This window comes from Centroberyx affinis, unplaced genomic scaffold, assembly GCF_046629955.1.
Source record: "Centroberyx affinis isolate AG114_WGS23_722 - 3 ecotype Tasmania unplaced genomic scaffold, CSIRO-AGI_Caff_v1 ptg000647l_1, whole genome shotgun sequence".
NCBI lineage: Eukaryota > Metazoa > Chordata > Actinopteri > Beryciformes > Berycidae > Centroberyx > Centroberyx affinis.
In genome coordinates, this window is record NW_027279273.1 from 236,546 (window position 1) to 250,591 (window position 14,046).

Genomic DNA, 14,046 nt, shown 5'->3' on the forward strand with positions numbered 1-14,046 from the left:
ACACCTGTTATAGGTTTATGGAGGGGAAACTAACTAAAGGGAGAAGTAGTGTGATTCTGCAACCTATGATTGACAGAGTCACAGTGCTAATCGCTTTATAGAACATTGTAGTGCTCTCCATTAACAAATAAAACAATAGTAAGTTACATGGGCCAGAAAACTGCTGCTGCACTTCTCTCTATGGGTTGAAAGGTCTGGCCATACACCAGTCAGTGATGATATTCAGGTATTTTGCCATTGACAGATGATGTCAAACACCTGCTCTGAGTTTTCTAAATCAACACTAAATCACACAGTGCGTGTGATTTAGTGTTGATTTACTTTTCATGAAACTTCAAAATGGTCAAAGTCCATCAGGGACTTGAACTCACAATCATTTGCATTGCAGACATATGGATAAACCATTAGGCTACTGAGTCCATTGGGGAGGAATGGAGGGAGCACAAAAAAATAGGGTCAAGAAATTAGACTGTCCAACTTACAGGCTATTTAGAGCCTTAGAGTATTTTAACTGTACTAGTGCACTCCATTAATCAATTTAAACATGGCTTCACAGATATGACCTTGAGAGTCCAGACATCATTTGTCTTTAGTTTGATAAAGATTGATCAAAATATCTTGAACATATCACATTATCAAACTATTTGCAGCTAAACATTGCAGCGATTTACCATACGCTCAATTGTCAAGATATCATTGCAACTTTTTGTCTCTTTACTAATTAAGGTATGCTGATTTCAAAAATCATGTTGGTTTTTACACAGAACATTGTCAGCATGAAAGGACAGTGCTCATTGCAAGACTTGAACACACAATCTCATGCACTGTAGTCCTGCGCCTTAACCACTAGTCCACTGATACTGGTACTACACAGTGGGTAAACAAGACAAAGGGACACCAATGTTGAAAGTCAGCTGAATGAGACTAAGCCAGTGTGTTGTGGTCATTTAAAGTTAGAATATTGCTATAGCGTCAACTATGGTTACAATACCACCAAATGTTGCATGCTACCTCAGAGTTGACCTGTGCACATATGTACCAAATTTATTTAAGGTAGGCCAACAACTTCCTGACTTATGGCAATTTTTGTATATTAGGCCTTGCCTACAAATTTTGAAAGCCAGTTGTAGCAAAACGGTATGGAATATCAAAAAAACTGCTCGATAACTTTTGTGCAGGACAGTCCAGACATGCTGTGTGGCAAATTTGGTGAAGATTGGACAAAATATGTAGGAGAAGCGAAAAAACTGTTTTGGACAAAATTCTAAATGGCGGAAGACCTTGCGGGCTGAAATGAGAGTGGCCTATATGGATATATGCAACTTGGCCCAAGGAACCCAGCAATCAAGGAATTTTGTTCCTGTGATCTACAGTCACCGAGTTATGGCCTTTTAAAATTTGAAATGTTGCTATAGCGCCCCCTATAGGCGAAATGACACAGATTTTTGCATATTGGCTCAGAGTACATACCTGCACACGTGTACCAAGTTTGGTTACCATAGGCAATGCGTTCCTGAGTTATGGCGATTTTTGTGAAATAGGCCCCACCCACGACAGCTGACCAAACTTTGGAAGTCAATTATATGAAAACGGTGTGGACTATCAAAAAACTGCTTGATAACTTTTGTGCAGGACAGTCTAGACATGCTGTGTGGCAAAATTGGTGAAGATTGGACAACATTTGTAGTAGTAGTGAGTAGTGAGTAGTGAAAAAACAGTTTTGGACAAAATTCAAAATGGCGGAAAATCTAGTTAGGTGGAAATGGGGGCCTATATGGATGGATGCAGAATGAACCAAGGAATCCAGGGAAAGTGGAATTTTGATTGTGGCCCATATGGTTCAGGCCAAAACATAAAGTTGCTTGTTATAGCGCCACCATGTGGCCAATTGACTTGGGTTTTGTTTAACTGGGTTTGATAACTATAAATTTAAAGTTTGGATAAGATAAAACTGCCATGAGTATTAAGTTATGTTAAGTTACACTTTATTGATCCCCCTGGGGAAATTTGCCCTGTGTACTTGACCCATCCTAACTACTTAAAAGCAGTGGGCAGCCACAGCGCAGGGCCCGGGGACCAAGTCCAATTCTGAGAACAGTGCCTTGGTTAAGGGCATTGGCAGGGGTATCTGATACCAAACATTCCTAACTTGCATGTCTTTTGAATATAGAATTACCTTTGTGCTGTTACAATATCAGCAAAAGGGTAAACAGCTAGTCCCCTATCCTCCATGCTGTCTTCACCGCTATCAAATTGTTTGTCTCCATAAGACCCTACCATCCCCCTTGAAATTTGTGTACAAATCGACTACTGGCTATACAAGCATGGAAGCATGGAAATTAATTTTCAAGAAACCTGACAGCTTGAAGTGAGTAGCAGAGGGTACACTGCAACTGAGAATCCACTAGGTCAGTGGTTCTCAACGTGGGGTCCGGGGACCACCAGGGGTCCTTGAGGAGGTTCCAGGGGGTCCCCAGAAAATCGATGAATTGTTAAACCATTATTTAATTTACAAGAAGTTAACACAGTTATAGAATGTAGAAGAATGACTGTTTTGATCAACATACTCACTGTTATCTCTCTACCTACAATACAGATAGTCTTGGAATTCTGGACAAAATCATATCTAGCAATAAAAAATAGTCTCAGATTTGGGTCCGAGAGACAAAACCTCATCAAATGGGGGTTTGTGCTCCCTAATGTGTACTGAATTTGCGGTCCTTGGTATGAAAAAGGTTGAGAATCACTGCACTAGGTTTCAAGCAACTACAATGGTGTGACTTTCAAATTTGTAAACCCATCTCTCTTTGCCTGTTATCACATTCTTATCAAATCCAAATCAGGTTCTTGTGGGCCTTTTGTGTATTTCAGGTTATGCTGTGTATGCCTCTCCCTGTCTTCATTTTACCATAAGCTCAGTTTCTCCTGTTCTGCTAAGTTGGGTTCATAATAAGAATTATTATTATTCACGTGTTCTTTCTTACATTATAGCTCCGTTGGGACTGGCACAACACTGCGTGGGTGCGGGGCTACACTATACCCTGTCCCCCCATCCATTAAAATAACCGACGTAGAGTGGAGCTGGCCTGACAACGAGACAACGGAGGTTTTCCTGACAATGGAAGAAGTCTGCAGCCAGTCTACCTACTTGTGACTTTATAGGGGGGGGAAATGCGTATGGGGAGATGTGGGTGGCGGTTAAATGTTGTGCCTGTATTGCGGGCGCGCTCCAGCTACGGAGAGCTGTACCGCGCGCGTTCGCGTGTCAACGTGGCGCTTAACAGCCAATCAGAATCCCGTAAACCCCATTCCTACAGTCGTATACTTTTCATTGGTTAGAGTTCCTGTAAGAGCGTTGGTGATTGGCTGTCTGAAGGAAAGACCCCGCCTCCCTGACAGTATTATTTAAAGAGACAAGAGTGCCAACGCGGACTGTGCGTGTTCCTCAGAAACTTCTATGGGAGGTGTCGCCAAAAAACTGGTGAGTTACTTTTCTCCTAAGCTCGCAAATCTAATCTATTTAGCATAATTAAAATGACTTACAATGGGGTTTTTTTTACTTTTTATGGTTCAACTTTCATATGAGTTAGTCTTAGTTAGTATGTGCATAGTAGGAGCTGCTGAACCCTCTCCATCCTCCAGCAAAGCCTGTTTGATGCATTCACACTGTAAGGATAAATACTAGACTATCTGTCTAGTTGTGGATGGGACTCATGTAGACTCAAGACTGTCCAGCCAACACTTATTCTTATTGCTGTAACACTGTTTGTATCTCTTTGTAAATTGATGTTAATGAAAGAAAATGTTACTGCACATAAATTCACCAGTATGTATTTTCACAGCCACAGCGCTCTCCCTCTCCCTCTCTCTCACTCTCACTCTCACTCTCTCTCTCACTCTCTGGCTATGTGCCCTCCTCTCTGTCCTCTTTCTCTCCCTCTTCTCATGTTTCTGTCTCTTTGTTCCCTCCCTCTCCTGTCTCTGCCTTTCTTTCTCTCTCTGCCTCCATTTCTCTCTCTGCCCCTGTTTCTCTCTCTCTCTCTCTCTCTGTCTCTTTGTTCTCTCTCTCTCTCTCTCTCTCTCTCTCTCTCTCTCTCTCTCTCTCTCCCTCTCTCTCTCTCTCTCTCTGCCCACCTACCCTTTCTTAGACAGTCAAGATGCTGCTGAGTTCACTGGGATCCCTCTTCTTCCTGGTGGGTGTGGCCTTCGCCGTCCCCGCTCAGGAGAAGCGCATCCATCGCCATAGCGACCTGAGCGACCACGCCCACGACGATTCCCATGGGTTCCAGTACGACCATGAGGCCTTCCTGGGCAAGGAGGAGGCCAAGACCTTCGACCAGCTCACCCCCGAGGAGAGCAAAGACAGACTGGCGTAGGTTAAGATGTAAAGACTCAGTCAGTGCTGTGATTATCTAGAACTTAAAGGTTAAATGTGTAATATGTCTGCTTTACTGAAGCATAATATGACTAGTAAATATCAGCGGAGGTTCCTGAATGGTAGTGAGTGAAACAAAGTGAGCAGCCACGGCACACACACACTGCAGAGATTTCTGCATTCAAAAACACAGGAGTGGGCCGAGGCCGTCACTACCACACCAAGGTCCATTCAAAAATCTGTCAATTTGTTGTTGCCTTGCTTATCGGCAAAAAACACACATCAGAAATTATAATTTGACTTTATTACTAACTGGTAGGGTGTTCTGGTAAATTCGGCATGTATATAATCCTCCAAACAGCTCACATTTTAATGGACCAGCCCATTTATGCGCCAGGGAAGTGGTGGTACTTCACACACAAAATAGCAAACCCTTACCCGCTATATGTTCCAAAAATCCACAGACAACAGGGATCATGGTAATGTACAACTACAATGGAGACTGATAGCAGAGCAATCTAAAACATCAACAGTATATGTCAAGTTTTGGCATCAGTCCGTAAGGGCAAGGGCTTCTTTCTAGAGCCGCCATTTTGCACCGACATTCAACAAACATACAGGGAGAAATCCAACGAAGAAGAGGCAGAGAGACCAATTTCTCCACGGGCAGCAGCCGCAATAGACCAGAATGCAATGTTGCCTTTTGAGTAAGGGGCACAACGCTCGCTTTTTTCTCGACTGAAAAAACTCATTGCTATCGTCATTGCTCTCTCCACCTACACATACAGTAAAAACCCAGCTGAATACAATATGTCCAGGCATGTTCACTGGGGGTTGTCAAAAGGCATTCTGGGAATATAGGAAAATATAGGAAATCGCTTACTGAAGAAGTAGATGAGGCAGGTTGAGGGAAAGTGGGTACAACAAAAGGGTAAATTAGAACTCTTATTCACAAAGTAACTCCTGGAATGCACTGATCATCAGATTGGGTTAATACAGCGTGGGACCAGATGAGGTAACGAGGGCCAGGTTTCCCCCAAAGGCTGTTAGCACTAAATGGAAATACTAATGGATTTCAATACTCATATATGTTATGCATATACCATAGAACAGCTTTTCATTGAAGGGAATATTCACTACTCTCCCCTATAACCAGAAATGAAAGAAAAGACTTAAGCTTAGATTTGATTAGCTTACTTCTCACTTTTATTCAATAGCTGCTATGTCAGGTCAGGTTTATATGAAATGACCACCCTATGTGCCTCCATCTGTAGTCTGGCATTGGCTAAAAAAATGTCCAGAGCAATGGATAAAATAACAGAAGTATGGCTAATATTTTATATTGGCCTCGTTACACTCCACCTGAATGGGTTTTAAAGCTGCATTATGTATTAATATGATTTTTATGTAAAAAATCCAGATGTCTTAATCAGCCTTAATCAGGAAATGTGGTTTCAAAAGAGAAGCGCGTCCCATCCCCACTAGTTGAGATACTATAGGTTCACCCTATTTGTCCAAATTAAATTCGGGGGTCAGGCCTGGTCACTGGTGGGAAATCTCCACACAACGAATCCAAACTTTTTTTTTTTTTTTTTTTAATTCACAGTTTCTAATAATTACATACATACAGACCACCAAATGGCAAAGGAGACATACAGACACCTACGTATGCACATAGGAGAAAGAAAGAAAGAGAGAGAGAAAAAAAAGGGTCAACACCACAGTACAATTACAATATAATGTAAGAATTAAGCAATTGATTGCAGTTATTCTAATATGAAATGAAATGGTAACAAAGACAGTCCACGGAAATGCCAATGTCAATTAAGAACAACAAGAATCCCAACAGAAAGGGTACTCATCCACAATGAAGAAATCAACGAATCATCAAAATTACAGATATAAAAAAGGTGCTTGGAAACTTTATTTTTATGGACATTTGAGATTGAAAAGCTAAAGATAGGATTGACAGGCTAAAGAACCTCTCACCTGGTCCCACAGCCCAGTGGAGCCATGATCAAGATCCCTTAACCTCGCAACTCTTTCCATGCTGAGCAAAAAATTCTAAAAATCCACTCAACCAGTTTTCTATTGAGAAACATCTGGGTTTGCAGATCTTCCAGTTCAACAAAATCACCCTCTTAGCAGCCAGAAAGGCCAGGCCAACAATTTTCTGCAAACACTTGCTCTGTAATTGTGTGGCCCTAGCCCCCAGCAGAGAGTGCGTCAATAACCTCTACCCAGAATGAATCCAAACTTAAGAATGAAATCCAAAAGTGACTCCTAAACCAGTGGTTCTCAACCTGGGGGTCGGGACTCCCCAGTGGGTCGCAAGATAATTTTGGGGGGGTCGCGGGGTGATTTATGGAATAGGAAAAAAACATATTTCTACTATACAAATGTTTTATCATGTCTATTTTTTCTGATTTTTCTGTAATTTTTACTTTTTTTCTTGTAAAATACTGAATTGTTTTTAGCCCCTGTGTCTCCTCTGATAATGAATCAAATGAAACAACCTGAAAAGGGAAAATCATTTGTTGGTTTAAACTCTATATGCTTTTGACCGGGATTGCGAGTAGACATTGCTTCGTTTTAAGGGGTCATGAGCCAAAAAGGTTGAGAACCACTGTCCTAAACAGCAGCGAGTGAGCGCTCTGTCCAGAGAAAGCTGGACTCGCCAACGTTAGATCTTATGCCTTTTTCGTCCCTTTGGTGTGCTGTGGTGTAAAGCGATCACAAACCGGCCGGGGCTGTTTGCAGTTTACCAACGTCACCTTTCAGGATTTCTGGGTAGTGAAGTCCTGAATATATAGTTACCACTCATTGCCATTTGAGGCCACCAACATGTGAAAATTGCATAGAGCAGCTTTAAAGCAATATTCCACTTAGTTTTAACATGGGGGTTATTCGGCATTTGACCGCCATGAAAAGTGGCGGATGCTTTTGGCAAAGCAGGCCCTAACCCTGACCCCCCACCCCCCACAGGAAGATTGTAGAGCGCATCGATACGGACAAGGACGGCTACGTCAGCCATGGGGAGCTGCACTACTGGATCAAGCACCGGCAGAGGAGGTACATCGAGGAGAACGTGAACAAACACTGGAAGGAGTACGACCAGAACATGGATGGCAAGATAGGCTGGGAGGAGTACAAGAACACCACCTACGGCTACTACCTGGGTATAGCTTTGGTAGAGAGATAGAGCGATGGGGTGTGTGTGTGTGTGTGTGTGTGTGGGGGTGTGGGCTATCAGCAGCTTCAGTCCACAATATATTGGTATTGTCCTCCAAAACCCATATTAGTGGAACTCTACATCTGACCTATATCCCCACCACCTTCCTGTGACAAGTATAATACTAAATACTAAATTGACTGTAGTGATTGTACTTACTATTGACGCTGTCTTTCCAGACGAGGAGTTCGAGGACGTGGACGACAAGGCCACCTACAAGTCCATGCTTATGCGCGACGAAAGGCGCTTCAAGATGGCTGACCGAGACGGAGACGGTATAGCAACGCGGGAGGAGTTCACTGCCTTCCTGCACCCTGAGGAGTTTGACTACATGAAGAGCATCGTGGTGCAGGTATACCCTACTGTCTAACCACCAGGAACTTGAAAGGTTATTCCATATTCTTTATCCTCAGACTCCATCTCTGATGTTTCCGAGTTGCTAGTTGATTGCCTTATAATTTAGCGACTTCTTACAGTGGTAATACTCCCTTGCTACTCTGAGACCAGACATTAAATACAATGCTACAAGCCAGGTTTGTAAATTGAGTAAAACAGAGTAACCTGACTAGTGTCCATGGTTTCTTTCAGGTAAATCTGTCTCCATAAACCTTTGATACCCTGTGATTCAGCCTCCCTGTTGTCATGAATAAGCCAGTTTACAAAATACTCCCCCTCCCTCTTTGACTGAGCAATAATAACCTACTTCTAATACAGGGAAAATAAATAATGATCCCTGTAATAATAGTAAAAGCAAGTACTGCACACCATCTGTTTTTTGTTGACATCAAAATGTGCCAGATGGTGAAAACCATAAGTGATAGCAGTAAGATGTTTCCATGCCATGATGACAGTTCACTGAATGACCGTGAACTGAATGTGGCATAAGCCAGGCATCTAGGTTCAGAAATCTTCAACTAGGTTTCTCACAATTGGAGTATGAGCGTACCTGGGTCCATGCATTGACCCAAAACCAGGTTACTTGACTTACCGGGTCAGGTAAATGTAGCCAGTGATACATCCTTTTCTGAGTTAGGAAGCTTTCAGTCTAGCAACATGTAAAAGCTGCAAATGCGTATTTCACCATTAACAGGCCTTCCCCCTCATACAAAGGTCTTACTGTTCCAATACTCATGTTGTGTATCTCCTATGTATATATATGAGTTTAGTAGCAGGGTTGGACCACTGCATGAGAACGTAAGCTGTTTTCTCATTTAGGAAACTGTGGATGACATTGATAAGAACGGGGACGGGAAGATCGACATACACGAATACATCGGTAGGTCTCTTCTGTTTTCTCTCCCAACAAATCTACCACTGTCTGTCCAGAGACTGTATGTACTTTCAGGAAAGACATAAACCTGAGATGATGTGTCCTAAATGTCTGTTTCCTGCTCCTGCTCAACAGGTGACATGTTCACACCAGAGAACGGAGAAAGTGAACCTGACTGGGTCCAGACAGAGAAGAAACATTTCTCTGAGTTCAGAGATGCCAACAAGGTAGAAGCTGCTCATTAAGCTAATTGTAATAGCAGTACTTCTGCAGATCCTGTTACTGCTTTCACATCACAATACATGAGATGGTTTAGATCCCTAGGCTAACACGCATGGTAATGGTAACTTAAGTATGTGGGCACAGTTTCTCCAAGTGAAAACTAGCTTAGCACTGTTTCTCCAAGTGAAAACTAGCTTAGCACTAGTTCCATGCTTGCCAGCTGTGAATGTCTTGGCAAATGAAGTAATAAAATTAAATCACCAATAATGGCTCACTACTACAACTTAACAACCAATATTACTGTTCATACACTTAATTGAATTGTGGAGAAATGTGAAATGGCAAAATCGCAAGGTTCACATCACACATCACATGCCACATTGCCATTGTCTGTTCTTGCAATTTGGACATTATAGCAGTCACTTCCTTGATAATGCAGTTGTCTGGTGTTGTGTAGGACGGCTACCTGGATGCTAGCGAGGTGGCCCACTGGATCTTGCCGGGAGAGGTTGACCATGCTGACAATGAAGCCAAACACTTGATCCATGAGACAGACACTAACAAGGTAGACCTCCCACTGCTACCATCCTCTCTGCCGTAGATACTGTGCAATTCTTTGCATCCATAAGTAGTGCAAAGTAATGAGACACAGAAACCTGACCACATGAAAATAAGCTACGTGCAGCATCATGTTCAAAATCCAAAAGAACCGGCAGGAAGTTTGAGTTTTACGGCACTTCCTTAAGGAGAGAAATCCAACTATGACTGGTTCATGTAAACCAGGTTTTTCCCTGTTATTTATTTAATAGAGTCCAGGTTAGTGTGCAAGTAAACATGCTCATAGAAGTGTTGTTTCATCTATGTCAACCCCTAATGAGCCTTGTCTTATGGGTTATTGAAATGTTTAAAATGCTGCATCTTTTGACAACCTGCCTGCTTTTGAATGGTGCAGCATTATGAAAAATGTAAACACAGAAACTACTTTATATCAAAACTCGAAGTCGACAAATGAGCTTACAATTATAGGATATGCGCAATTTCTATCAGCCATCATTCTGTTACATTCTGCGGTCGTTGGAACCAAATCCACTTTGTTTGTCAGCCACTTTTCATCCCGGAATTTTGTGGATTCCGCTCTTGATTCAAGGGAAGACAACATCCAGAAGAAAGCATTTTATGTGCCTTACTCCTCAGCATGTCAAAATGAAAATAAAAACATGTGTAAAAGAATCACTGCACTCAATGTTGGTAAAAAAAACAAAAAAAACAAAGTTAAATCTAGGTAGGCTCATTCTCTGTAAAGTCCTTTGAGACATACTTGTGATAAAGGGCTAGGTGAGATGAACTTGAACTTGAATGCAATATGACAAATAGCTTTTATGTTCATCATATCTAACTTTCATACATACAGTATGTTCAGTCAGAAATAGATTGGTTTTTGCCAGCCTTTTGTTTTTTTTATTTTGGTTGTTAAATTGGTCTTAAATCCAATTCCAAGTAGCATTAAAAAGGTCTTAAAGTTTTGCATTTGGCTTTGTGAAACATGCAGATACTCGAACTCTGTTCACAAAAGCATTTTTTGGGAAAGGCTTAGATAGTGGTTAGAGTGAAGGGCTGAAGGTAGACTGTGTAGTCCATCACTGTCAGCGATGTCATGCCTAATAATCAATATAATGGAAATATTTGGGGGTAATGGCCTGTTAATTATAACACAATTCTCTGCCTTCTCTTTCTCTCACTCCTTCTCTCTGTTCCCACACCGCATGTATCCCCTCCTTCCTTCTCTTCCACTCTGTGTTCTCTCTCAATCATGACACCGATGATGGGTGGAATCTGGCGATCAAACAACAGGACGACAAAATATCCAAGAAGGAGATTCTAGCCAACTGGAACATGTTTGTGGGCAGCCAGGCAACCAATTATGGGGAGGACTTAACGAAGAGACACGACGAACTTTGATGACATTGTGTCATGGTCCAAGAGGGCCAGGGGTTCAGTGGCATTTTATATTTTCATTTACAATGGAGAATACGGTTACAATGGTTTTGTTTTTGGGGTAAAGAGTTTGGGGTGGGATGGGAGTCACATCAGTGCTGGTAAGGTTAGGACTCATATTTATACTATAATCTAGGGCACACAGCTTTCATTGCGAGGTAATGGGAGAGTGCAGATAACTGTGTTTACACATGCAGATACACAAGCAAGCAGTGCTTTATAATTCACACACAGTGTCCACATGTACATACAGGCACACATTCACACATTCTTTTTAGATACATAATAAAAGCCACCACAAGAACAATCAGTGACAGGCACTTCTTGGAGAATAGTCTTCTAACATGTGTCCCAGTCCTTCCACATACAAGTTTACATTTATCAGAAGGGCATATGCAATTTGTTGAAAGCCAAGATGTGTATGAAAGCCACTACAGGGAAAGGAGGAAACAAGGGAAGGAGGTAAGCAGGCGAGATGTATTACTGTGCACTGTTAAATGGTGAAAGTGTATAGTTCACAAAATCTTGTCTGTGAAAAAGAAATAAAACCATGTTCGTTTTTCTACAAATGCATTTTTTTATTTGCCATTAGCCAGTCTTTTGAAACATTTTTACACATTACTGTACAGTATTTTATATCTTGTAATGATGATGTATACTGTTATGAATGTCACATTGTGTTAAGTCTCTAGTAGTCTAGTGAGATTCTTTTACAGTAATTTTGTTTGTTTCATGGCAGATTTATACTCAGTGGCCAGTTTATTAGGTAGAGGTAGCCAGTACTAGGTTGGACCCTTTCTGCCTCCAGAACAACTTGAATTCTTGGAGACCTGGAAACCTTTCACAGGGATCTTGGTCCATGTTGCAGCGTGGAGCAAGCTAGCTACTGCAATGTTTAGGTACACTGTGGCGTTCAAATGAAGCTCCTTTGGTACTAAAGGGCCTAATGTGAGCTATGAAAACATTCCCCACATCATTATACCACCGCCACCACACTGTCCTGTTGACACTAGGCAGGATGGATCCATGATTTCATGCTGTTAATCTACCATCAGCATGTTAACTTCATTGTACCAGGCAATGTTTAACCCCACTCATCAGTCATCCAGTTTTGGTGATCGTGTGTCCACTGTAGCTTCATAATGTTAGCTAGCTTAGACAGCGTGATCTTCTGCTGCTGTAGCCCATCCACTTCAAGGTTGGACCAGTTGTGGTTCTGAGATGCGCAGTTCTGCGCACCACTGTTGTACTGAGCTGTTATTTTCTGTTAGCTTGAACCAGTCTTGCCACTCTCTGACCTCTCTCATCAACAAGGTGTTTGGATTGACTGGATGGTTTTTGATTATGGCATCATTGTCAGTAAACTCCAAAATCCCAGGAGGCACCAACCATCATACCGCGGTCAAAGTGGCTTAAATCAGCATTGTAACAATTAGTCCAACAGTAACCGATCCTCTCCAACCCGTCTGCATGCTACATATTTATGCTTTGTTCAGGGTTCAAGCTCGTACGACTTTTTTATGTGCTGGTTTACTAAGAGTTCAAGCCACAAAGTAACACACTGTAATGTATCATGAAACTCGGTCCATATGTCAAGTGAGGAAACATGTTTACAACAGCATTCTTGAATCAACCCATAGGGGGCACCAGATATCAAAAATGTGTATCTCCTAGCTTGATGGAATTTTGTGAATTTTGGTGCACATCCTCTAGGGCAAGAATGTCAAACTCCAGTCCAGGGAGGATCAAAGACTTGCAGGATATCAGCTCTTGAGGACTGGAGTTTGACACCTCTGCTCTAGGGAGCAGTATTAAGTCAAAATATGAAGTTTCGTTTTGATACCTGTGGTCTTGGCCTATCAAATAAATTCTGTTATCGTGACAAAGCTCAATGAAGACTTCTGGAACTTTTTTTTTTTTTTTTACAAAAGTCACATCAAATTTTATGCAAACTGACTTATTATAAAGGAGTCAGATTTCGGCGCTTTGAGTGTGTCACCTTTCATAATAAGGGTCAACACTTGCACAAAGGAGCACAAATTCAGATGATTGCAAATTTGTGAAGTCAGCCAATAGAAACATTGGTTTGGTCGAGTTGACCTCTGATAGAAAATCCAACATGGAGGAATCCATGACACTGGCTAACCAAACAATTTGAACCATTTGAATTAGTTGAACTATGTTTACTATTCCCCCGTCCTTTTTTGTCACCGGAACCGAAGAAAATACATGGAGCGAATTCTAATGTGACCACACCTTAATGTTAATACAAAAATATGGCTGCATGGGCTTATAACTGTCACATAGTCACTGGATGGTTGCCATGAGATGGTACATGATAGAGAAATGATGGGACAAAATAATAGGCAACAGCAGTGAGATGCTTCTGACAAACATGAAACTAATTAGCCAAATGGTGGTGCTGCAATTCAAGCCAAAAATGTGTAATAGTAAGGTTGTTGGCTTTGAATGCTTGAAAGTTCAACTCTAAAGCTAAGTTGATATACTTTAGCCACTGTATCATTTTGCAATGCAGTGACTTGAAGCCGATGACACTGATATATTAAATTATGAAAGTTAGGCAACCACACTAATTTAGATTCAAAGATGAATCCACATGGTTGCATGGTTTTCAATTGTGATTAAACTCAACTGTCTTGGCAGCAGGAAGGCCAAGTGGCCAACTGTCCCAATGTTGGGTGGACTTCAATTGCCAAAGCCAAAGTTCATCACAAATCTCACATATCAGGGAGAGCCCCCTTTTCTGAGATGGCTTAAATCTTTTAAAATACTGTAATCTCAGTACAATAGGTGCTAGAACAAGCTTTATTTTTTTTTCCCCTTTTTTCTCCAATTTAACCACACTGGCAGTCTAGTGGCCTAGTGGTTAGAGCATCTATTCATCATGCCGCAGGTTTCGGGTTCAAATCTTGTTTAGAACTATACTGAGGC

General features: G+C 41.6%; 1 protein-coding gene across 2 annotated transcripts; it reads left to right on the top strand.

Moving 5' to 3' along the window:
• Positions 1-3,421: 3,421 nt before the first annotated feature.
• Positions 3,422-12,946, top strand: rcn3 (reticulocalbin 3, EF-hand calcium binding domain). Of its 2 annotated transcripts, none has more exons than XM_071518986.1 (8): positions 3,422-3,481; positions 4,149-4,372; positions 7,361-7,554; positions 7,787-7,959; positions 8,823-8,883; positions 9,013-9,104; positions 9,557-9,664; positions 10,951-12,946. In XM_071518986.1, the coding sequence occupies exons 1-8, from the start codon at positions 3,458-3,460 to the stop codon at positions 11,056-11,058; spliced, it is 984 nt and encodes a 327-aa protein (XP_071375087.1). In that variant the 5' UTR covers positions 3,422-3,457; the 3' UTR covers positions 11,059-12,946. The 2 variants fall into 2 exon arrangements, with proteins under 2 accessions (XP_071375087.1, XP_071375088.1); XM_071518987.1 differs by having other exon boundaries at positions 3,468-3,481; positions 4,153-4,372.
• Positions 12,947-14,046: the final 1,100 nt, after the last annotated feature.